Genomic DNA, 26,112 nt, shown 5'->3' with positions numbered 1-26,112 from the left:
GGGACAGGGTGATGATGTTGGATGTCTAAGTTAAACATGGTCAATGGTCCAAAACGTAAGGTGAACATATGAAAAGATGCTCCCCTGCAAATGAAAAGCCCAGACTTCAGCCTGCTCTGAGCTCTTTGTTTGCAATGTCATCTTTATTTCCTCCTCATGATGACATCACATTGTTCGCGTCTGCCCACAAACAGCCATCCGTTGGTAGCCTTTGTTGCTAAGGTTGTTCCATGGGTTGTTTGCGTTGTTCACTCGCATATTTCGGATCAGATTCAGGCTCAAATGTGTACGGATATATTTGAGAAGTTTCAGTTTCAAGTAAAGAACGAGAAAAAGACGTGAAATCCAACTACTACTGTTTGTTTACGTAGCCTTTGGAGCTGGAGTGGGCTCTTATGGAGGGGGGTCTCAAAGAGACAGGAGCTGAAATGGCCTGTTTCAGACAGAGGCTGAACTGAGGGGCTGGATAAATGCTGTAAATCATGCAAAGACATACTAGTAAAGCCCCAGAATATAAATATGGACCTGGAAATGTGCCTGATATGAGCCCTTTAAAAATATTATTGTAATTTTATACTTTTATATTAAATATGTCAAAGCTGCACTAATCAACATTTTTATTAACACCAGCGTGTAATGTGAGAGGCGTTACTCGTAGTGATGAGTCCACAGACAATTATCACCCCACTCTGCAGTTCCTCTCAGCTTTACAGAGCTTTTATCGCTTAGAAATGCTTTGTTTTGGTTTTACAGCTCACAATTTTGCTGTTTTGGTTCAGTCTCAGAACGTAGACTTGGAGACCAGACCAGAGTTAAAAGGATAGTGAATATTAGACCTAAATTTGTCAGGTGACCAGAAACACACCTCCAAATGAATGTTTATATAGCTCTTTGTCTGCTGGGTGTGTAAATAGGAACCGTTTGCTGACACCCCTCTACTTCCTACTCTTACCCTTTAGCTCTATCACTCCCTTTCCCTCCAATACTATATGAGCAGACGGTGCTGACAGCCTAGACTTCAACAGACTCCAGCCAATCAGCCAACCAACCAGCCAGCCAGTCAGTACATTCCACTGAGTAATTAATCCCATACAGGACAACATTATTTGGTCACAAGCAGATTACAGTTTCCTTGGTGAAGCCAGAATGTGTTCTGCACAATTAAACACAACACCGGCTCAGCCCATTCAACAACCTCAGCTCCAGTTCCAGCCATACACAGCCAACTCCAGTCACAGTGCCATCACCTCCCTTGAGGGGTTTCAGCTGTTTGTCACAATATAATAGCAACCCAGGCAGAAGCAATGAATTAAAAGGAATGGATTGTTCGTGGATGTATTTGCTTTTTCTTGAGTCCTCATCGATGACCCCAAGGCACTTTGTGTCTTAACCCAACATGTCTCTGTGAAAGAAGGATACATCTTTTTCGTGAGGAAGACATTGTCTTAAATTGTAGAATGTGGTTACTATTACTGTTGCTTTGGGTTTGTGACAATGTGAAGGAACACGAAAACAAATTTTCCAGTTTTACAGCATTTAGTATTCAGTGTAAAGATTGCAAAGGGACATTGATGGTTGTGCCTGCTTATTGTTTGTGCTTGTCATTGTCAGCCTGGCAACAGAGGACAAGCTTAAACACAGCAGACAGATCCGTTTGTGCATAAATTATCCTTGTTGTTAGTATCAGTAACGAGCCAGTCATTCCCTCGTTTAGTGTTAAACACTGAGAAACGGCAAGTGGCCCATCAGGCTCTTAGCTAATTAAGTACTCAGGCTTCATACATACACACACACACACACACTACTAAGCAGTTTGATGTCTGCTACCTGCCTGCTGCCGTGGCAACACTGAGGGCCTTTAAAGGCGATCCAGGAGAACTTCAAAGTCAAAGCAAGACCGCACGCAGGGGTGTGTGTGTGTGTGTGTGTGTGTGTGTGTGTGTGTGTGTGTGTGTGTGTGTGTGTGTGTGTGTGTGTGTGTGTGTGTGTGTGTGTGTGTGTGTGTGTGTGTGTGTGTGTGAAGATGGGAGGATGGATGATAAAATTAAACAAGTAGAACTGCTCAACATGCCTTCCATGTGCCAGACACTGTGTGGTATGTATGGTGTGTTACGATGTGTATTTGATGTGTGCATGTTGATCCGCGCTACGTTCTGTTCAAGGTATATCAACATGAATCTATTTATAAAATGTTTAAAATATTTTGTGCTTAGTTTATTTGCAGTGCTGAATATGTCGGCAGTTCTGATTTCCATTTTTCATATTTAGCATATATAGTTGTTGTCCACACCCCTTTCCTTCCATGGTTTACACCCACTCTTTCTTTCTAGTACAAAAAGAAAATCACCCTGTCCTGCCATGCAAATAAGCATTGCTGCGTCAATTTGAATTCCAGGTCTGTGTTACTATAGCAACAACAACAGAAAGCACTACAAAGCTGTGTAGAGAACAAGTTTTTCTCCTCTTCTTTCATCCCAACGTGCCTCAGATCATTACAGGGCATTAGCATAGAGATGGAGAGATGCACCACAGAAAAGGGGGGGCGGGGGGGGGTAGAGGGAGCTCATCTGGGGAACAGCTTGCCTTCCTTCGCAACAATGACCTCCAAATCACAATTTAAAAACATCAGAAAATCACCTGAATGGTTAAAGTAGGGAAAAAGAAAAACAGCTGGTCTATTTGTAGAATATGGTATTTCTCTCTCCGTGAAGAGGCTGTCATATTTTTTTTTTCCGTGCTCCCCTCCATACCATTCCATTCCCTCTTCTTGCTGCTTGGCACCCAACTGGCTTTATCAAAACCATGTGCCTGCTAAGGTGTGGTGCATGAGTTGTAGCAACTCTGACTGTGTCTCAGCAGTAACTTCTGCTCAGTTTGATGGTTTACAGTTTGGAGTGGCAGAAACCGCTTCTACTTCAGGCAGCTGGAGAGAAAGTTGGCTCACCTTTACGAGTGGCTACACACCGGTTGTGTGAGTTCTTGTCCAAACCTGTGCACACACTCCTGCTGTCATGGATGGGATGTGTCACGGTGTGTATATTTATCCCAGCATTTACACCAACTCTTGTGCTCACTCGGTTTATTTCTTTTCTATTGTAATTCATGTTTGTTTGTTTTTTGTTTGGTTTTTTGTGTACACATCAGATTTCCTAGGTATCACACCGTCAAGCAAGGCCTAATTTGATTTCATAGTCAGCCTTTGAGAAGTAAAACAGCAATTTTGGCAGACTGTGTCTGTCTTTGTGTTTTCATTGTTTGTCTCTTTCATAGTATTTGTGCCCACATGCATGCATGAGATAGTGCTCCTCTACTCTTAAAGGTGTGTGATGCATCCAATATGTTCTTTCGTGTGTGTGTGTGTGTGCATACCTTGTGCATCTGTGTGTGTGTCTTTGAAGTGGTCTTATCTTTCTCAGCATTCCTCTCCCATGACAGGAGAGATGGAGGGAGGCAGGGGTGGTGGTAGTGGTCCAGAGAGGGACCAGTGGTAGCCTAGTGGAGGCTAGGCAGCCGCAGTTAGAGCTGAAGTGCAGGAGCAGGTGGAGGTATGGATCTTGAATAATGAAAAGCTTCATGCTCAATATTTACTCCCATGGCAACTGCTTCGAAAGGGGTGCATGGAGATGGGTTAAGCGCCAATTCAATACCACCGACCTGACAAAGGAAAATTGTAAAGACCTCTTTAACTGGTTCTTATTGTCAAAGTTCCCTGAGTTAAATGACAATTACAGCCTTGGATACTCCCTACACAAGAAACTATTTATATGTTTTAGATTGGTTTAATGCATAAATATAGTTTGAGCCATGAATGCTAACCTAAAACAAAGCATTAAACGAAAAATTCAACAAGAAAAGTCAGTTCTAGTATTGAGGATCAACATTAATAGGGATGTAGAGCTAAGCTGGTAACAATGCAATAATTTCTAATGATCTAGTCTAGGCAGTCTTTCTATTTAATTAAATACATAGATAATGAAGCAGGTAGTAGGTTCCGTCGGCTCTAATTAGTATATCTGATCATGGCAGCGTCTCATAATGACGTAATATGTGCGCCTGATTGACATTGTGACATTGTCATATCATGGTGTAATGATATTAGATGCCTCGCCTGTCTACGTGATTGTCTCTCATAACCAATTTGACATTTTTACATTAAAGTAGCCAAATATGCACAGACAGTATAAATTTATACAAAAGCAGGCTCACTTAATTCATGCACTGAAACAGCTCAGTCTGGATCGAGTCTGTCTTCAGGGCTTTCATTGTTTCATTAAAAAAAAACTTCCATCTTCATTTTACATTGTGTAATGTTTGGGATATGTAAATACAGTATGTTTACTTTTGGGACTAGTGCCTGGTTGATTTAGCATATTATGCTGTAGCCTGTTTAATTCATGAAGCCAAATAGCATCTAAATGCACAGCGAAGGCAAGAAAATCCCTGTTCCAAATCATGACATGAGTAATTTCTTCTCTTCTCTTCTCTTCTCTTCTCTTCTCTTCTCTTCTCTTCTCTTCTCTTCTCTTCTCTTCTCTTCTCTTCTCTTCTCTTCTCTTCTCTTCTCTTCTCTTCTCTTCTCTACATCCTTACTATTCTGAAGCAGAAACGAGTAAGAGAGATATTAAATAAGTATTTAATTTTTACGTGGCAAAACTGACTGAACTCCAGGGTCATTTTGAAGTATGAGACAGACATGCAGTGTATCTTTCTGCTCTGTCCCACCTATATGTTTATCCACCCACATAGTGAGTGGTACTGTCAGCCTGGACTGCAGCAGATTCCTCTTCATCCTTCTCTCTCCTTCCGGTGTTCAGTTGGCTTTGAGGTAAGACGCACTAACGAGTGCAAGGCAAAGTCACTGGTGTTGATGGGAGTGCATGAGCTTCATAGGAGACAGTTTGTGCAGATTAATTGAAATATCATCTGTCATGTTCACCGACACTTGAGCAAGGCAAAGGCTTTACTCAAACTCTATGTGACTGGTATAAATACTAAAAAAAAAAAAAGTCGAACAAACCACAGAGAGATGACTATAAGGCTAAAGCTTCATGTAAGAGTTAACATTTTTTTAATGCCAACTTATTTTAAGAGAATGGTAGCAATACTGGTGAGAAGACAGTTCCCCACAACCACCCGGATGACTGGTGTTTATTGATGCCTCATTATTTTTAATGTATGTGGCCATTTTGTTTCACATGTTGACGTGAAATGCTGTTTATAAACAGGCCGCATTTGTAGGCAGTTCTAAAGCCATCACGCTCAATGATTCTCTGTTTCTACTCTCTCTTTTCAACTCTTTCTCTCTGTCTTTAATATTCTCTTGCCCTTGTGCAGTCCCTCTTTTGTGTTCACTTATTTGTGGTCTGTCTCTTATTCTGTGTCTGTTTCTGTCTTTTTTTTCTCTCTCTCTCTCTCTCCCTTTCTCTTTCTCTGGGGATGCGGATGAAAACCAAGCCTGTTTTATTTTCTCTTCAGAGGGCGCTGAATATTTCAGTTTTGCATTTTCTCTCTTTATGTGCTCCCTCTTTTTTTTCCAGGCCCCTTTGATGTGTCTGTGGATTCGTTATCATTCCGTTTGGATGAGCTCACAGACGCAGATGCGCGGGCACTTGCGTGCACTCGTGCGCGCACACGTGCACGCACGCTCTCACTCTCCGTCTTTTTATACTAGAGACCAGAGGCATCCACATGCAAGTGTGCATTCTAGTGTGTTTGTCAGTCTTTTCCATGCGCTGCTCCACCCACATTACAGCCCATGCAATTGTTAAATACTCTGCTTACATGAAAAGAATATTTGCATAAGCAATTAGAGTTGCTTTTGTGTGCATCGACTTGAATGTGTACTCTTGTATTAACTGTATGTGTATATCAGTGTTTATATATATATATATTCAGACATGTATAGTATGCCTCTGTGTATCCAGCATGTGGTGCACACTCGCTCCCAGGCGGCACGTGGCATTGTGTGGTTAGTGCAGTCCGGAAAACGCCGGCATCCCTGCACCCCTCCTGTCTGCCAGGCGGCTGGATGGCGGAAGCTCCTTCACCCTCTCTAGCACAAACACTGCTCTCTCCTCGCCTCCCTCTCTTCCTCCCCTTTAAACAGCCGTTTAGGATTGAGGGATGAGAGGACTTCCTCTATGGAGAAGGCACATCTTTAATTTGAGCCTCCTCTCCTTCCACTTTTCTGACCAGGGATCCATTTAAAGCCAAACGGGCCGCCCTGGCGCTGGCACCCTTCTCCTTCCTTTCCCTCTCTGTTTCTCCCTGCCAGGCCTCCCTGAGTCTTTTTCTCTGTCCTCTCATCTCACCCTCATCGCTCTGTTATTGATGGTGACATGCTGTCTACCGCTCTAGTGACCACACGCATTCACACACACACACACACAGAGAAGTACTCACACACACAGTTATTCTCCTAGGAATCACTGAAGGTGCCATGTGTTCATCCGCTCTCTTCAGCTTTAGAGCATAATATGTTTCAATCTGTCACATACTTGAAGTTAGCTGCAGTGACTTTTTCGGTGTATCCTCAGAGGTAAAGGCCCAGCAGCCAGCTCCAACTTAGTCATAGTGCATTTTTTGAGTAGAGTTGTCAGTCACAGACAGAGTTTGGGACTGTTGCTCTTGAACAAAGACCTATATACACACACACACACACACGTGTGTGCGCTCCGTCATCTCTTGAGCGAGACACACACCCAATTCATTTCTGCTCTGCCTTGGAAGTTTAAAAAACTTGCTATTTCTGTGACATCCTCTTTTCCATCTTCACTCTCTCTTTCCTCTTTATTTCTTTTTCCATCTTAGTCTCCCCACATAGCCTTTGTGTCTGTCTGAGCCCGGAAGGCAGTCATGCAACGAGACTGATTAATAATTACAGAGTACACAAAATTGGGAGAGGGAAAAAAAAACAATTTCTTTGTCGTTTGATGTCCGACATGAGAGAGACCAAAATTACAAAGAGACAGAACACTATAAAGAGGAGAGAAAGCTTGCACATTCCTTTTTCAATCCTCTGCCCCTGTTCTTTGCTTTTTATTGCCTCCTTTTACTTTTGCTGTTTTTATCTCTTCTGTCTTTCTCTGTTTCTGTTTATTCATATAGTGTAGGATTTTTATAAACACTTAAAGTTGTTGGTTTGATTATGGGAAGTGATTGATCAGTGCAGTGAATATGGTTTTCTTTGTAGATATAGCTTCTTTTTTTTTCTTATAGTGGTGTGTGTTTCTGTGGGTGTATGTGTGAACACCTGCTATGCTGACATAACTGTGTCAATGTACCATATCTTTTATGAACTGTAACACACACACACACACACACACACACATACTCTCGCATACACTTGGCAGTCCTCCTTTGTTAAATACAGATAAATGTGTGGAGAACAGCGTCTTAGTCCTCCCCCACCACCCGCTGTGTGCCTGTTGTAATTTTGTAATAGTTGTACTTCTAATTGGTTTTAAGTCACACCCACCAGACAAAAAAAATCATTCTTCCTCCTGCTTGTCTGTCCACGGGGGAATAATTATCCATGCACTGTTAGAGTATTAATTTACAAGGGAGCAGGAGAAAAATGCCCTCACTGTACACATAGCCACACATGCACACAGTACATACCACACACATGCATAGCCAGTCATATTCTCTCCCCAACGTTGTCATCTTTATGCATTAATCAGAAGATAGTGGGTTTGGAAGGTTTCAGTGCCTGCTGCAGAAAACTCCTACATAGTAGCGCTACACTTTGTGTTTAAGTTCAGAGTTGAACATTTTTGTAGTTAATGTAGTCTGAAAACATGCTTGAGGTTCTGGGAAATTGTGTGATTAATATCAGTTTCATAGAGTTATCCATAATTCTTGCTCTCAGCAAGGCATTTTTAATAATCTTTAAGTATTTATTATACGACTTCGTTGTATTTGAGTTGTTAAATGTTGGTTGGGTGCTAGACGGATTCATTCTGTGCTTTTAGAGAGAACATACAAAAAAACCCTCTAATTTTACGGTATTTATCTAAAAAGGTCACACAATATAAAAATGGCTGAAGAGAACGCAATGGAGCTACAACTTCAAGATTTTATTAAAATAGAATTACTTGAGTCACTTTAGATACATTAAAAATGATGTTTAAAGTCTTACATTATGTTTTATGTCATGAAGTGAGTATATATTTTTACAAATAGACAACAGTAAATGATTTGCAGTGAATAATTCATGACATTGATGTTTTTCAGAGTTTTGTTTAGACTTAAATAAGACATCCTCTCCAAGAAGAGACATGTATTGGGTGTAGGAGCCTGCCAACTTCTAACACTCCAAATCCAATATGTCATATATGAATATGAGTAACACTTGGAGCTGATAAAACATGTCAGATGTGAGGAGCACATGTTGACATGATTGTTCATAGTCAAGTCTGCGTCCAAGTCGAGAATGAATGATGTGTGTCATTATGTGTGGAATACAAAGTTTGGTGACCGCAGTTATGAATATAAAAAAGCATCGTAGGAAGCTGATATCTGTGATCCAATCTGTCAGACATTTATTTGCACTTATGAGCTAATCAGCTAAAAAGCGTGTTAATAAATGAGCCAGTTAACCTCAAATCAGACATAGACTCTTTATTTGCATTCCAAATGACAAGTGAAATTTCTTTATTTTTTCTTTTACATGTTTGCTAATGATCCTGTGCATTTTTATGTCCACTATGTTTGACTTAAACATTTGTAATATTTAGTTGAATTAGGCTTAGGACAATACATTATCATTGTCTGACTGAACATGCAAAATCTCAGCTTTACAAAAATAACACCCTCATACCGTCACCTCTCGCTCTATCATTCTTTCTACCCCTCTATCCATCCACCCCGACGCACACTCCTGTCCCCACACACCCTGGGCTTGACAGCTGCTTGCTGGTGCTGTGTATGATGATGTGGCTGGGCCTCCTGGCTGGGCTCTGACAGCTCTCAGCATGAGGCTGTCCCTCTCAGTATGCCTGTCAATCCACTCAGCTTGCAACTGTATGACCTGACATTTGCCAGCAATAGCCGCAGTATACCTGCATGGAAGACACACATACACACACACACACCTGGGTATCGGTGGTGATAGATGCTGTAGAACTGATTGCTAAACTGACTTTCCCATAATACTTCACTCTACACTTTTGTGTGGTTCCTGTGTTTTAAAATATGTTTCCACATCCATCTTTCTATTTTCTCTCATCACTTTTCTTCCTTCTTGAAAGTTCACTTATGCTCAGTACTTGCTTAACATTGCATTTCTGGTCTGCAATAGGGTTCCTGTTTCTACATATATTCATTTCTGTGTGTGTGTGTGTGTGTGTGTGTGTGTGTGTGTGTGTGTGTGTGTGTGTGTGTTTGGTTTGAAGAGAGATGGAGAGCCAGCTGGACAGAGCTAGGGAGAGCCAAAGGCAGCAGATCCAGCAGGCAGATATGGCACTGGAGCAATTCAAGAAACAGGTGGAGCTCAGCTCTGAGAAGGCCTATGCTGACATGAAACTCCAGGTTTGATACACACGCACACATACAGCATACAGACACACACATATTTGCATAAAAGCATCATAAGAGCCTTACATTAAATGTAAAACTGGTCCTCAGCTAACACTACACGGTATCCTAGTCCACCTTTTTCATATTATATTTATGCATTACCCTAACCAATTTTTCATGTTTGCTCTATCACAAAGGGAGTGAGCTGTTTGACAGGCAGCAGTAACCAAGACAATACAGACACACACATGCACATACACACTCATATTTTTTAGTTGCAGAGACCCAGCCTGACCACATATGCAACAGGGCGCCACGCTGGCTGTACTTGAATTCCTCCGTGTGTCTTTCTCTCTCCGTCTCTCTCCCTCCCCTTCGCTCCGACTGTTTCATGATTTGCACCATTAAGCCATCCTACATCCTATAATGGGTCTTTTTCCAGCCACCTTTCAACGGCTCCTATACTGAAAAATCTATATGTAAGAGACAAGAACATTAGCACCCCTAGGCCATGTTCACTCATTTAGTCACTCCAAATGAATGATATGATTTATTTATTCATTTCTCCGCTATCACACACTGACCTCACTTCCTCTCAGTGGGTGTGACATGGGCTGGCAGGGTTGTGATGGAGAACAGGTTAGACACATTAAGCAGTCAGACTAATTAGTACGTTAAGCCAGCCTCACGATCGGCACTCCGCACCGCGTGGGCTGCTGCTTATTGGGAGAGTTCTCCAATCAATACACGCTCAGCTGTCAAACTTCTGATGCTGTCTTACGAGTCAGTCTGGCTATAGGCGTTTTTGTTGAGCATTTTTGGTAGTACTGTGTGTGCTTTATTGACAAGGCAGCACTGAGTGTGGTCCTGAATGTTTTAAAGGGCTGCATGTTAAGGAGATTAGCAAGTTTTAGACACTGATTAGTGAAGTTTCTCGGCTAATCAGTGCGGTGGGGGAACATGTACTGTAAGAAATGGAGAGAGTTTGTGTGGGAGTCGAATTTCTGCATGGATGTTTGTGGGCACACAGAGCAACCTTTATTCCTCCTGATTGAATTTGAAACGTCTGTCGTATCGACGAGATTAATTGAAGTACTGCTTGCATATCAACACTAAAGAAGGCAAAAAAAACTATATTCAAGGTTGCAAAAGCTTGAATTCCCCAGAAAATTAAATAAAGTTGCCTATACATATTGCATTTTGTATGTGAAGGACCATTTTGTCAGTATTGAAAAGGTTGCTATATTTGGATTGTAGCCAACTGAAGGATTTTTAATTTTTCTACTGGGAGACAGAGACCCTTGGTTTGCTTTCTTGGTTGTTCATCCTGCTTGAATGCTGGGCAACATGTGTATATATATGTATGTATGTATGTATATATATATATATATATATATATATATATATATATATACATATATATATATATACACATTAATTTTTTATTTTTACTTGAGTAGCAAGTGATGTCTTCTTTTCTTGGCTCTTGGAAAGTGTCTGTATTGGTGTATTTCTCCTCTCCTTCCTCCCACTCTTTTCTCCTGTTCTCATCCTTCCATCTCTTGCTTGCTCCTTCTCTCCCCATTGAGCCCCTGGCATCCCGATCTCCGATCTGACTTTATCCTCAGCCCACATCAAAACCACGAGGGAGAGGAGCAGTCTCTTCTGCATCCCTGTCATCCTCTCTCCCTTTTTCCCTCTCCCCTATTTTTCTTCACCCACCCCACTTGTGCATCCACGTTCTCCTGCTTTAATGTTGCAGAAAGCATTTCAAAAGAAGTTTTTACTCTCTTTTTCATCCTTCCATCTTTCCACTCATCGTCTCCCTCCCTCTGTCTGCTGATGGTGTTATATCTAAATGGATTATCTGTATCACTTCGCTTTCTCTGTCTCTCTTTCTCTCATTTTAAAATCAGCATCCCACTTTTAGATTGCACTTAAAGGAAAGAGTCTGCCCTATTTTAGTTAGAAAAAAAAAGAAGCCGCATACGGAATCAAATCTCTGTTACGTGCATAGTTCAAAGGAGGCTTCAGCATTTTAAATGGATTAATCAAAACACATTTAGCATTTCCTGAGCGTTACACACAGAATAGCCCAGATACAGAGGGGTTTCAGTAAATTACATTTCAAATTGTTGTTGATTATCATCACCTGAGCAGAAAATATGAATGTGGTAGGCTGCAAGGAAGTTGAGTTGAGATAAATAGCGTAAATATTGTCAAATCCCTTTTTTTCCAGAAAAACAGAAAGAGGCAGAAGCTTACAACTTTCTTATTTCTAACCGTGTCTTTAATGCGAGTCTTTGAGTTGCGGTTATTTTCTTGTACCTGTGAATATGTGAATATTGATGTGAACTACTAGTGTTACATATTTAATGTTAATTATAATATTATACTTTGATGAATAGATTAATATATTGATGTTCTGTTATTACAATATCATTACGATAAGATCACACGTACTGTGTTGAATATATTTCTTCCCAATGGCAGTTCATTAAATTCAAATTAAAAGGAAAATGTTACAGCAGCATCACTCTCCTTCTGTTCAGTTCTGCATGCATTACATTTATTGTACAGTAGTCATGCCACAATTACACGCGACAAACCAACCAAAACTAAGAGAAAAATATTGAGCAGAATTTTTAACGCAAATTAACATCCAGTTTTCTGAAATGAGATTTAGTGTAGGATTCTAGGCATGTACGCCGACATAAATGTATTACAGATTGTGAGCCCAGCCTTAATGTTTTCATATCAAACATTTCAGAATGTATTTAGATGAAGGTTGAATTATTTTCAGTCTGTCAGACACAATAGTAAACTTTTTGTTTGCTTTCGTCTCATGCCTGCAGATGGAGAAAGTAGAAGAGGACCTGATCCGCTCCAAGTCCCTCAGGGAGAACCAGGCCAAGGAGTTCTCCCAGCAACTTGATGCACTCAGACAAAAATATGAGCAGCAGGTCTGTATGAGTCTGTAACTTTCTGTCAGTCTGTCTGCAGTGTGTTTGTCTACCCGTATCTCCATGTGTGAATAGTTTCCTTGCTTCTGCGCTGGATATGTAGCCAGGGGAAAGAATTCTCCTCTTGCTTCCATCATCATCATCACATTGTTATCTTTTCTCTATTATCAGTGAACACTTGGCCCGTCGGAGCCAGCCGAGGGGACTGACATCCATGTGGAATAGTCTTGTTATTCCTCCCCATCTGTTCCGCCTGATTAATTTCTCATGATAAGGGATACGCTTTAGATTAAGCTTAGATTGCGTCTCAATAAATATCTTAAACGTTGCCAATTGAAAACGAATGCAATCTGCGTAGCAGACGCACAGTCTCCTTATCATCGCATCTCCGTCTCTTCTTCAATTAGGAGTCTAGAAACCATTTTCACAACTCATTGAAATCAAGCTTGCTGATAGGAAGTCATCTTTTATGGAGCATTGGATTCAATTAAACCACAGAAATGGATATTATCAGAGGAAGCCAATGTCATTGTAGGAGGAGCATAGTTTATATTTCTATTACCTAAATTTTACTTTAACCTCAGTGGCCTGGTGGTGGGATTTTTATCTTTGGCTGCATTTGACTGTACTACAATATACAGTATAATTCATCATTTTAGCTATAAAGGATTTGCAATTTAATTAAATCTAATATTAACTCTATAAACAATGAAACTGTACTCTTGAATGTCACCTTCAGTTATCTTTTTGTGTTCTCCTATGTAATTCAGTAATCCTCAAACAAATATTGTGGTTTAAAACAGCTTCACTATGTGATGTACTTACTGTGATCAATAACTGTTTGTGAGCACAAATTCAGGCAAAATAATCAGGATTTCTAATTTAGGCATAACTATGCAACTGATTGCACCATATAAATACCAAAATAATACATAATTATTTCATATTTTACATTATGCTAAAAGTTGCATCTCCCTATGTCCCTATGATACATTATGACTGACCATGTGGTACCGCATGAGCCTTGAGAGCATACAGCAATAACTGGTGTAACATCTCTATTTGCCATCTGTATCCATAACATGATTGATTTCCAGGAACCAAACCAGCACTCGACCTGTCTGCTAATAAGCATGCTAACACTCATTTCCAGGCCAGATGGAGTTTCACTGCGTGTAAATCACTGTAGATAGTTGTAAGTGAGGAAATAAGGCCAGTGTTATTTCCTAGGAGTGGTGAAATGGTTTTCTGTCAGTGATTTGCTCCGTGGTTCGATGGTTGTTTTTGTAATTATAAGGACATTTATGAGGAAAAATCACACTTTCACATGACTTAATTAGGATGTTTGATGAATTCATTTTATTCATATATTTTTAAATAATCCACCAAAAACAAGTTCAATCTGAGAGGTTGGTAAATGCATGTTTTCAGTTTTGCTGCATGGGTACATTGTCATAGAAATCAGACTAACGCAGCTAAATCAGTAAACAGATTGTATTTATGTCCAAAAGACATTTTATCCCTCTATAATGATCTAGTAACTGTAAGAATTTATCTGTGTTTTGAGTGCCAACTAAAGTATGTGTTTCAGAGGAATCATAAATTCCATCTCATGTGAAAAATAGGTACGCAATCAAAGCGTTGGAGGAAATATTCAAGTGACGATTATCATCTGCTGCTACAGAGAGTGGGGGTGCATTTGACAGTTAAAGGCAGCTACATAGGGTTAGCAGCACATCAGGAAGGCTTTTGTCTTAAAGATAAAACCATATAAAGATAAAGGGCCTGTCTATGTGATGATGAGAATGTGAATGCGTGTGACATTATTTTCACAAATGGGAGGGTAGAGGAAGAGAGAGGAAATGTGTCTCTTCATGAACATGTCGATTATTCATGAGTTACTGTGAGTGGAGCCATCTACAGTATATTGTGTGTTCATTCTATATACTGTGTTTGCGCACGCACAGGCGTGACCCAAGTATTTGTGTGCGTACATGTTCACCTATGCCTGCATGCGCATGCACTTTACGCCTCCACTCCAGAGAGATTGGTGTCACAAGATCGCTGGGGTCAAGTTTGTCCATTCAGACGGTCACAAAAGAACATTCCTCAAAGGCAGCTTCAATGAGACTTTAAAATGGGAAGTCTGTATGAAGGAGTTGTTTTGCAGCTCACCCTCATGGCAGCTGAACGTCATGGAGCTCTGCCTCTTGGCATGGGAGTGACGTAGTGAGATCAAATGGCTGGTTTGGAGTCATGACCTTGACAGTTAAGGGAAGTGCTCAACAGCTTCACTCTTCAGATGTTAGTTTGGTACAATAAAAGGGTGTAGTTTATAGTCATGCAAGTGTATGGACGTAATGTACACATAGACAAATACACACTCTCATCTGTACTCAGTGCTACTTTGTGGCCATCTTCAGTTCAATCCCTACGCTGAAGAATAAGAGGTTTTTCTTTCTTCCATCTCTCCCTCCCTTCTCACCCCAGCCTCTCCTGCTGGGACCAAACAGGGCATCTGTTCTACTCTCCTCTACACCCTCCTCCTCCCTCCTCCTTCTCAAACATTTCAGATCTACCCCCCTGGGGTTGAAAGAATCCCATTGCCTCACTGTCCTGTCTCAATGCGTGCAATGCACACAGTCAGCCTAGGCTGACAGGAGTCGTGCTGTGCAGTAACACCCGTCCTACTCTGTATCTGTGGCACCAAGCTGTGCTATAACCAACTCAATCTTCCTTCATAAGCGCCACGCCGGTCCCTTTAAGAACCGCAGCACCCAGCATCCTCCACTGCACGCTGGCACTACGTGATGTCACAACCAGGCTCCTTGCTGGGTCTGCTCTCTGTCATCTCCTCTCCTCTCCGTCTTTTTCTTTTGCTGTTTTTCTCACAATGGATCTACCTTGCCTGTTTCTTCATCCTCGTTTCACCTCTCATCCCCCCTTTTCTCCAAAACACTCACGGCCCAAGAGCGAACAGTAAGCCAGTATGTCCTCCTCCTCAGTTTCTGTTAATGCATGTCCTGCTGAGGAGTTCTCGATGCAGATGCCTGCTTATCAATCTGTCAGCTGTAACTCGCGCTGCTGTATGAATCTGACTTACCCAGTGGGACAACGTATTCTGGCTGTGGATCTTATTTGTATCTATTATGTCCCTGAATGGAAAATGAAGGTGGTGCAAATTTGTCTATCTGTGGAAAGTATCACAGACATCAGCATCGCCAGTGACAGCAGGTGGAAGATGTTGCCCACATTCTGCAAAGAGTTTTTCTATTGGAGCTATGTGTTGTTCTGTTATGTCCTGGAAAAATGGCATGTGTGTGATGTATCTTGAGCATGTTGTGTGTGTGTGTGTGTGTCTGCCACACCAGTAACTGAGTCCCAGAGATAAAATACATTTTCATCCAGCCATAATTCCCCCCATTGCCCCCCTGAAAAATGAAGTGTCTATTGTGGCCATCCAGTGCCGAGGATGGAATCCGGCTTCCTGTAGATAGCCCCTCATTTATCACCTTCTCTGAATAGACACAACGTTCGAAGATAGGGCTGAGGATAGAACAGGCAGCGGGCATAGAGGCTGTGGATCTCCGTTCCTCTGGCAGGCCAGGTAGGGTGCCGTCAAGCACAATGTGCAGGGGATTAGCTTCAAAGCAGGGAGGCGAATGGGCCCCAGGCCCCTGCTGTCCTTTCAAGGCTCCGGCTGGGGCTGCACGGCTGGATGGTGTGGGGGTCACTGGTCCCCCCGCCATGGGGGAGTGGGAACCGAACAGAGCCTGGGAAAGGCTTGGGGGCTCGGGGCTGGGAACTCCACTGGCAAGGCTCACCTCTCAGCAGGTGACTCCACTCACAGACATGTTGGGATAGAGACTCGTTTCAGCTGACAGGATGTTTAAGCTCTGAAAAATTGGGGCTTTGCGTCCCATTAGAAGAGTTTTATTTTCCTCTACTGTATTGCATATAGCTTGGTGTGGCTCCAGAGAGACCACGGTCTACTGTACGTTTACAACATATCATATCCTTCTTGTTGATTTGTTTATGTAGATCCTTGCTCTAATCTGACCTCATCTACCCTTCATTAGCAGTACAAACGCTACTGATGGTGGTTATTGCTGGAAAACTCCTGTACTGTAGAGCGTAATTCCGTTAAGTGATAAAACATGGAAACTGATATTGATAAATGAAAAAATTACTAATGAATCTGCAGAATATAACTACAGGTAAAAGCAGTATTATCAACAATCTTTTAGGATCTTCTTGGTTCTCCCATAAGCTTCAGCTGTCTCCTCGTTTATTTCTGATTTGGGTTTATAATGATCATCATAGTCATCGCCTAAGCCGATTTTCGCATGCTGTCAGATGCATAGCATGGGGCATTGGGTAGTTACTGCAGCCAGATGGCTAACCCCTGCCAGCTTTCATGCATAGCCCAAACTAGCTGCTCTTTTATATGCCGAACGCAGAATAGGGCGAGGGGGACAGATTTGAAGAGAGAGAGGAGTGGGACATTTAGGGCCAGTCTGTACAATTGGCAGGAGAGGTGGGAGGGCGGGGGAACAAGCCAGATGTAAACACATCACATCATGTCGTCTTCTGACAATGTGAGAAACTTTTAAGTGCTTTTTTTCCCCACCATCCTACCAACTGCACCAAATTGGTTGGGCTCTTGGGTGTCTGGGTGGAGGGAAGGGGTAGAAGGAACAGCACGAAGAAAGGATGGATGGATGGGTGGATGGACAAGTTGTCATGACGACAGGGTTGCTCTGAGTGTGTGTTGGCTGATGAAGTCTCTCTTTGCCTGCTTGTCCAATCAGATGGCTGAGCAGCGCATGCAGTACGAGCAGGAGAGGACGCGGCTACAGCAGCAGCACAGCGCGGAAAAGGACAGCCTGGTTCAGGAGCGCCAGCGGGAGGTGAGCAGCGTGGAGAGGCAGGCCAGGGCCGCTCTGCAACAGCACCAACAGCACACCCAGGAGTGGAGGAAGCGCGATGCCCAGGTAGGGGGTCTTCACTGATCCACGTTCGAACACACACACACATGCTGACCCATCGCTCTCCCGTGGACAACCATTTTGTATTTTGCCCATTGACGTTTTCCTGGGGGTTTCAAAAGCACAGCGGGTTAAGACACTTTTTTTACTTGAAGAGACAGATATTGATTTTGGGTGTGAATAATTTTATAGATGGTTGTATATTTGGTGCGAGCGTTTCGGAAAAAGTTGGATATTGCTATTTGAAAAAAATTGTTTGAGTGAAAACAAGGGGGGAGGGGTGCATAAAAAGTAAAATATAGATTAAACAAAACAAAAAATCATACTGCCCTAACTTCTGATGCTATTCTGATGTTTTTAAAATTATTTTTATCGCAGCAGGGTTTCGTGATAGAAGTGTAAAGACTTGAAATACTGAAACCACAGGTAGCCAGATGAAGGGGATGAAATCTGTTCCGTTGACTGCCAAGCTTTTATTCCAAAACCCTAGGTTAAAATTCTCTATTCTTTTCCACTTTACGCTTGTGGACCAGCGTCAAGCGCCCTGTACTCCCACCGAAGTGTATCTCTGTATGGCATTCTCCTCTCACCGCAGGTAGCCATCTCCCTCCGGAAAACGGTGGTTATTCTCTTATTACAGCATTGAACGCCACAATGAGTTTATGACATTTGGGTCTATATTAATGGATACCCCCTGACACTGCGAGGCTATTCTGTTACCATTTAGCAAGACCAGCAGCAGGTCTTCATCTCACACCCCTCGCTCTATCTTCGCCTCTCTCCAGCCTGGGCTAGCTTGGAGCTCTGTGGGAAGCCATTTGACAAACCAGCCCCCAACTGGGGATGTGTTTGACTCTTCAGGCTTCCTGATGAAATGGACATTGTCAGCATGCAGGGAATTTAGTTTATTGGCCGTTAGCTGGAGATAGAGATTCGGCCAGACATATGTTGTATTTCTGGACAAATGGTACTCACACCAAAGGTGGGCACAGATGGTACCAGACACCAAATGAATGGCGAAGAAATCGTACTTGATGGAACCTATTTTGTGTGTTTTATCTTTTCATCACTCAATACAATAGTTTTTCAGTAGTGCTTTTAGAGATAATTTACATTTACCTTTAATAACAGCAACTGATTTTAATCTTTCCAAAGGTGCTCTTTAATACTGACAATGAAAGCCTATGCCTGAGCCTAAAACACTCTTAAACCTGTCAAATTTTGATTATTTTGTCTTTTTTCTTAACTTTTTCGTTTATGTTTATATTTTATTATGAAAAAAGATGCTCCCGTTAAGGTTCAAAATGGCACCCTGCTGATAGCTTGAATGTCAGAACATTCTGTCATTTGTAACCTCTGTGAGACATCGAGGCAATTGTTTTATAGACCGCTAGAAATCATCTTATACCGCTGTACTGGTTGGCTTGCTTCACAGCTGTCTAAAATGTCTTCATAATGCCAAAAACTGTATAACATGAGGGAAAAGTTATGTTTTTTCCTTTTCTTTCCTTCTCATCTGCTTTCCCTTTTCATATTTTTGGAAAATGTCTTTCAGAACACCCAATGGCACCAGTTAGTGTGTTATTTGGTTTTCTGGAGATGCCGTCACAACAGGACATTTCTGCTGATAACATGGGGTACGACTCATGTCAAAATGACGTGTAGTCTGACAAAATCTCATGATCTCAGGGGGTGACAGAAAACAAACTTCCCCAGTACTCACATTCTCAGTTCCCGTTTGCTCGTGCAGCATTTTGAGTAGAGATCAGACGCCTGCCTAATGTCAGACATTAAAGCAGTAGAAATCAAGTTTTTCATTCAGGCCTTAGAAAGATGAAGGACAGGAAAGTGAGGTTCCTGAAACTTGGGGAAATGTGAGCTGGTTTGACTTCCTGTGCGAGAACTGTTCCATGGATGTGCTGTTAAAATGACAAGAAGCTGACACACCAGCAGCCATATGTATTAAAGATGAGCTTTTTTATATTGAGCAAAGACACAAGATACGTACAGAAAACATAGAGCACTTTCTTTACAACATGTTATGTCTTTTTTCTTTTTTTTTAAATTTCTTTTGGAGTCAAGAACTTTCCCAGCCCATCAAACAACACACTCCCACCACATGGGTCAGATGGACAATGATATTATCATCAAGTGACATGTTAGTAACAGGCAAACCCAATCCCTGCTTAGCCGATCATTATTTCTCACTCTCTCCGTCTTTCTCACACTTTTTCTCTGTCTTCCTGGAATTGTTGGAAGGACAGTTGCGGCGAAGAAGCTGGCTAACGGAACAGCAAATGTCAGTCACACACTCTTGGGATGAGTAATACCCACTCATCCCCTTGATGTGGTGGGACACTAATAAATAGCATTCCTGACTCTTGCCTTGTGTTTGAGAAGGAGAGCCAATGAGTCGTAGCAGCGATTGGAAGGAAGAGCTCAAAAAGTCACAGAGGGACACGTTGTTCTCATCCCACTAGAGTTTATTATCCAAGACAATCTGGCTTCAACCACTGTGTAATCGCTACATATTATAAAGACTATAAGAATAATCTGTTGTGTTGAATGCATTACTCATCATATACTCTTTATGCTATCTTTCCTTTTTTATTTGTGGCTTAGGTGTTGCACATCATGATGCCACTGAAAGACTTGGAATTAAGCAGCTGTGTTCAAGGCCTCGTATGTAGTTGGCATCCCACTGACTCGAGGGATTAGTCCAAATTTCCCAGCCGTCTGGACCTGAATATTGCTTTTCTAACAGAATAAATGATTTCTTAAGCCATTTTTAAAAAGTACCAGAGCATGAATGGAAGCTATTAGCTGATCAATGCCCCCCAGAGGATGAAGGAGTTTTGTAGACTGGTTTGGGGATCCATCACCAGTATAACGTCTACTGAACACGCTCAAATCTGAGTGTAGTGGCCTTTCTTACTTCCCCTCTAGAGATAATATGATGACAAATGTACAGTGTGTGTGCACATCCACCCATGGAGTGTTAAAATATGTTTAATACAGTTTAGGAAAACTATATTTCACACTGAGGTCACACTAGACAAGAAATCCAACCATCATAATTCCACAATTTTCCACTTGCCTGGGAACTTTTTAAGGAGTTAGTCATTATTATGTAGTCTCTACAAAGTGAATGTTTCTTATCTTCTAAAAAACATTTTAGGAAAATGTAAAGATTCATTGTATTCTATGGCAAAACAAATTAATATTTCACTGGTGCTATTGTTCTTAATATACTGCATTTTGTGTCTGTGAGGCTATTGAATTGTTAAACATGAGTAAGAGTTTGACTTCAAACACTAGAGCCAGCGTTATAAATTAATTTGAAGCCTTGTTTTTTGCAAACAACAGAATTGTTTGTTCTATGCAAAACCCATCATTCATATTTTCTCCACGCAGCTCCTCCTCAAAACTCATTTTATGAGTATTATTTTCCCGAATAATTATGTCTTTTCTAAAGAAACGTACATGTCATCTGGACTTCAAACAGCATGGGAGAGAGCGAGAGTCTTGTGAGGTCTTTCTTCTGGGCTGTGATGGACTAAATAATGATGCTGTCAATTTTTCAAAGAATTTCAATCCCAAGAACGTGATTAAGATGAGTCAAATGAATAGGGTGATGACAGATTAAGTCAAAGGTAAGAAGATGTCTGATGAAGAGAAAAAGGCAGACAGCTAGACCAGTGTGAACATTGATTGTCTCAGCACTTGTGTATTGTCATTTACCAAGTGATCAGTCCTTGAGATCTGGTATTGTCAAGAGTTCTTGTCTTGTTATTTACTGATTTCCAGTAGTGGACAAGTATCCCGCTGAGCTGGCGTGTCAGCGAGTTTGTTATTCTTTAAATGATTGCATCACATCATCCCATGCACATCTGAGTATTTGTGGTAGAACCCAGATGATTTTTTTTTTTTTTTTTCAAATTTAAAACGATTGATCATGTAGTCAGTTGGTACCGATGCTCTGTTACAGCTTTCTTTCTTTTAAACCATGAGGCCATTCAGTTTGTGCATATACATCACATCTTGGATTTCAGCCAGATGCATTTTTATTTGGCTGACAACAGTAAAACATTCATTTCGACACTAACCTATGGTTACTTTGCTTAGTTCAGTCAAATATCATACACATATGTATTGTTTATGTTTGACTCTAATACATTATGTATCTCATTGAAGGAGAAACTGGTTATTTTATGTTTCAACAGTGCAACAGTATTCAGAAAATATACATACATACATATATACTGTACTTACAGATCATTACACACAGGATGGCTGCATATCTCCCTTAACAACATGTTTACAAACCAATATTGTTGGGAGTTGTACTACAGATAATGAAGAAAAATGTATTAAAGAAATAGTTAGACATTTTAGAAAATACGCTTGTTTGCTTTCTTGCTGAAAGTTAGATGGGAAGATCAATACCACTCTCGTGTTTGTGCATTAACTCTTGGCTTAGAGGCAGGAGTTGATTAGATTAGCTTAGCATAAAGATTGGAAGTAGGGGGAAACAGCTAGCCTGTCCAAAGCTCAAAAATGTGCCTACCAACAACTCTAAAGCTCATTAATGAACATGTTGAATCTTGTTTAGTGGTATCAGTCTTCTTATCTAACTCAGAATAGTGTATATCCAAAAAGCATATATTATGACTATTGTGCCAGGTCACTAGAGTCTAAAAAGGCAAAATGTCTGTCTGTCTGTCAAGCTAATGTTAAACTAGACTTTTCTCACAGCAGCCATCTGAGTCGTCATAGCAGGAAAAGGGCAGGAGTAACTAATAAGATTAATTATGGCTTAGTTCCATTTAGGTGGGCCTGTAAGCCGTGCCAGTGAGCCAGCACACACAATACCAGACCACTGGCATTGGCATGCTTAAAAATAATACAGCCTGTACAAGTATTAAATCATATCTGTTTTTGTCAGGTCAAGAGTCTTTTGCCTTTTTATAGTTTTGTCATCTATATTTCATCCTTTTTATGATGGGAAAACATATTACTCTCTCTTCATGTATGGAACATTTTTTGACCAATCAAATCCCTCTCAGATATAAAGTGTAAAAAAAATATTTAGTCACAGGGGATTGTAAAAATAGTATTTTTAATATCTGACAATAATCTACAAACATTTTCTCAAATTAGCATACCAGCGAAATAATTAAATCTATAACTAATGTTAAAAAATATTCTGAACTGATCACACAGTTTTCCTTTTTTGTTTTTTTGTTTTATCTGTTTTGTTGAATCGTGTAAATAAAAGATAAGAAATGACTGTGAAGCAAAGACAGATTATGCGAACACTCATCATCAAAACATAATCAGTTTTCTTCTTACAAAGAAGGCTTACATATTTCAGAACAGTGGAAAGAGATGGCAGCTATGCAGCGGTCGTAATCAAACATAAGTAGAACACCACCAGTTTTATCGCCAGTACATCCTGACTCTTAAGTTCACAAAGGATGTTGCTTTGACAATTTTTGATAGTACAATTTGGATAGTACAAAGGAAAGAAGCACATGGGTTAAAATGCAATCAGTAAACTCTCAGCATGTCTGTGTAATTAATTTACTAGTTCTACTAAGTTATTGAGGCAAAGTAGTCACTCCTTGTGCTAGTTCTGTAAAGTTATGTCTCATACAATATTGTACAAAGTTTTGATATCTAGATGATGAAATCTCGTGGCCTCCCCTCTGCACTTGACTTTGACACTTTCTCTTGATGGAACGTACATAGTCTGTTAACCAATGATCTGTCCTTTTCCAACCTCTATTCTGATGTTTTGCCAGTCTTTTGTCTTCCTAGCTGACATGGTTTAACCCAATATATTTGATTTGACACTTGCCTATTGTCACCACGAGCTGCTTCATCACAAAGCTCCACATCAGCTGCTAACATGTGCCCTGTTGAAACATCTGTGCTCACTTACTTCCAAATGAAAACATGCTCTTTGGCCTCTTAAGTTTCTGAAGTGTCTGGAAGATTATACTCTAACATATTAAAAGATTTTTTGGAAGACAGATCATCCACATTTGTTAAAGAGAGAATTATACATGAAAGACTCTTCAGGGCTCAGATCTAATAGCTGCTTGACCTTGAAGGCACAAGCAGAGCAGAGAGACTGGTAATGTTGAGAGACAGGGGAGTGGGACATAAAGATAAAGGATTGCATGTGTTTGTTTTCACCTTGTATTCTCTATGAATGTGCTGCATGCCTTTTGTATGCGTGTGTGACAGCTCGACCACGTGTGGCTGTTTGTCTGTGTATGCATGTGTGAGCACGAGTGGATTTGTCTGTTTGTGCCAGTGTAGGAGGGAGTGTAACACAGAGCCACAGCATCTGCCTGTTTTTGTGACACTCCTTTGAAGTCTCTTTGAGTCTCTCCAGTGCTTGCTAAAAAAGACTAGACACTTTCTGATTGTCTTATCATAGTGTTGTCCTGGGATGCCCAGGCTTTTGAGTGGAAGGAGGGGGGCAGGAGGAGAGCACAAAGTTCAAACCAAAGTAAGAAATAAACCAAGTAAACTAAGGAGGTACTGAAGATGTGCAATAGCTGGGGAATATGTGCAATATAGGTAGGGAAGTGTGAAACGCCACAACTGCAATGCATCTACACCTACAATTTAGAGTACTTTGAACTCATTGTTTCTTGTAAATTGTACAGAGTTATCATATTATACTGATAAATATATGTGTCAGATTCTTTATGTACTAGAAAATAGGCTATTTAAGGACAGTGAACTTGCGATGGCCCATGTCTTATCATTTATGCACATGCTTGCAGTTTGTAATAATTTGAAATGTACAGTAAGAAAGAAATGGTCTGTTTTAAGGCCTCATTTCCTCCGCAAGCAATCTCCATCACGCCAGCTTAGTGATGCGAGAGAATTTGGGAGAACAGTAAGTTATCTATTCCTTTTGACATTTTGACATTTCCTAAACTCTTGAGATGTAGCTTCATTGCACGTGTCAGGCCAATCTATTTCTGGTGTTTCAGAGGCTATGGGGGTTGTGCTTATTAGCATTTCCACTATGTAATGTTGAAGCTCACTGGCAGCACTATTAAAGGGCTCTTCTGGGCAAAGTCAAGGCTGAGCAGTTCAAAAAAGAGAGAGGTCAAGAGAGGGGTCAGGCCATCTCCGCAGCCCCCACAATGGCTGTGGCACACACAGAGAAAACAGAAACATTTAAGCGTGTTTGTATAACTCTCTTACATGCACACACTTGGCAAAACGAAGACACACTGCTTCACACTTAGATTCTGTGTTTAATTATCTCTCTGCATCAGTCTAACTCTTTACTTATAGCTACCAGTATACAGTGTATTGACAATTCTATGCATCTCTCAGTGGGGTATCATTACACAGTGTGTCAGATTGAATGATAAGTAAGGATGTAATCTGCAGATATTGTTTTAGGACACAGAGTCTCTCTCTTGTCTCTCACATATGTGAATGTCAGACTATTGATGTAGCATTATACAGTGCCAGAAATGTATGTGAATCAATGGGAAAGTGTGTAGATCTTGTGAGAAGTCATATTAATTGGTATAATTAGTACTATTAACCCATTTACACAGAAATCCATCAACAAGGTTACATAATAAACAGAGAATGGTTGTCAAATACTGTCCACTTCGCCTGAATGGATTTGGACCAATGAGGAAATGGCCTACATGGCCTACATCCAAGTGCAACACAAACACATTTTTTGGGAACCAATAAAAAGTACAGGGCAGATATCTTAATAGCACTTACCTAAATTCACTGTACATCTCTGTATCTGTCTCTTTCCAGACAATTTCAGATTTGGAAGCCCAGCTGTCATGTCTTCGTGAGGAACTCCAGGTGGCCCATGTCCAGCATAAGCAACAGCTGGCTGAGATGGCATTGCTCCGGGAGGAGGAAAAGCAAAAGGCATTCCTGGACAAGGAGGCATCGCTGGACCGGCTCCGATCCGACATGGAACGCATCCGCAGTGACCTTGAAAGAAGCCACCAGCAAGAGAGGGACGCTGCTCAGGAGAAGGTGGGTGAAGATGAGGACGGAAAAGATGGGATAATGTCAGTTTGCAATACACATGTCGGGAATAGACAACAAACACTGCATTGTGGGTTAACATAAAGGCAGAAGTAGAGAAGTTGTATTAAAGAGCCTGGTTGACTGTGCAAGAAAACTGCTCCTAGAGTCAAGAAAGACTCTAGGAGCTTGGCTTTTAGAAACGTGCCATTACACAAAGGGTGAATTAGGACAGAACAGTTAAGACACGTGTTAGCTTGTGGCTGTTAGATCTAGTAGGTCTAGAAGGTGTTTTGTTATGTTGTCTGAGCAATCAGTCTTTTTTAATCTTTTGTATGTATCGCTTACCTCCTCTCCCACTGTCTCTCTATCTGTCCACCTCTGTTTGTCTCCTTCTCACATAGATATTTCTTGTGGATGATGTTTTCTTTATCAAGCTGTTCATCAGTGTTGACATGGGAACAGATTGTGTGTGTATTGAGGATGAACGCTTGCTTGAGTTTGCCACGGTGGCAATGTTTGTTTTTCTTTACAGCCTGTACCTGATGTTTCTATCATGCCAGAATTCACACACACACACACACATTGAGTAAAGTTAAGGTGTTGAG

The 26,112-nt window shown here is 41.1% G+C and overlaps 1 protein-coding gene across 2 annotated transcripts in view; it reads left to right on the top strand.

The window, feature by feature from the left end:
- cep112 (centrosomal protein 112) overlaps positions 1-26,112 on the top strand; it is a 100,273-nt gene that overhangs the window by 34,497 nt on the left and 39,664 nt on the right. For both annotated transcript variants that reach the window (XM_044332200.1, XM_044332201.1), the window contains 4 exons: positions 9,396-9,531; positions 12,375-12,482; positions 17,294-17,476; positions 25,283-25,513. In XM_044332200.1, coding sequence (XP_044188135.1) covers positions 9,396-9,531; positions 12,375-12,482; positions 17,294-17,476; positions 25,283-25,513 — 658 coding nt within the window. The remainder of the gene's footprint in view (positions 1-9,395; positions 9,532-12,374; positions 12,483-17,293; positions 17,477-25,282; positions 25,514-26,112) is intronic.

Source organism: Thunnus albacares, chromosome 17 (genome assembly GCF_914725855.1).
Source record: "Thunnus albacares chromosome 17, fThuAlb1.1, whole genome shotgun sequence".
Classification (NCBI taxonomy): domain Eukaryota; kingdom Metazoa; phylum Chordata; class Actinopteri; order Scombriformes; family Scombridae; genus Thunnus; species Thunnus albacares.
Note: the sequence above shows the minus strand (reverse complement) of the source record. Positions and strands in the feature narration are given on the sequence as shown.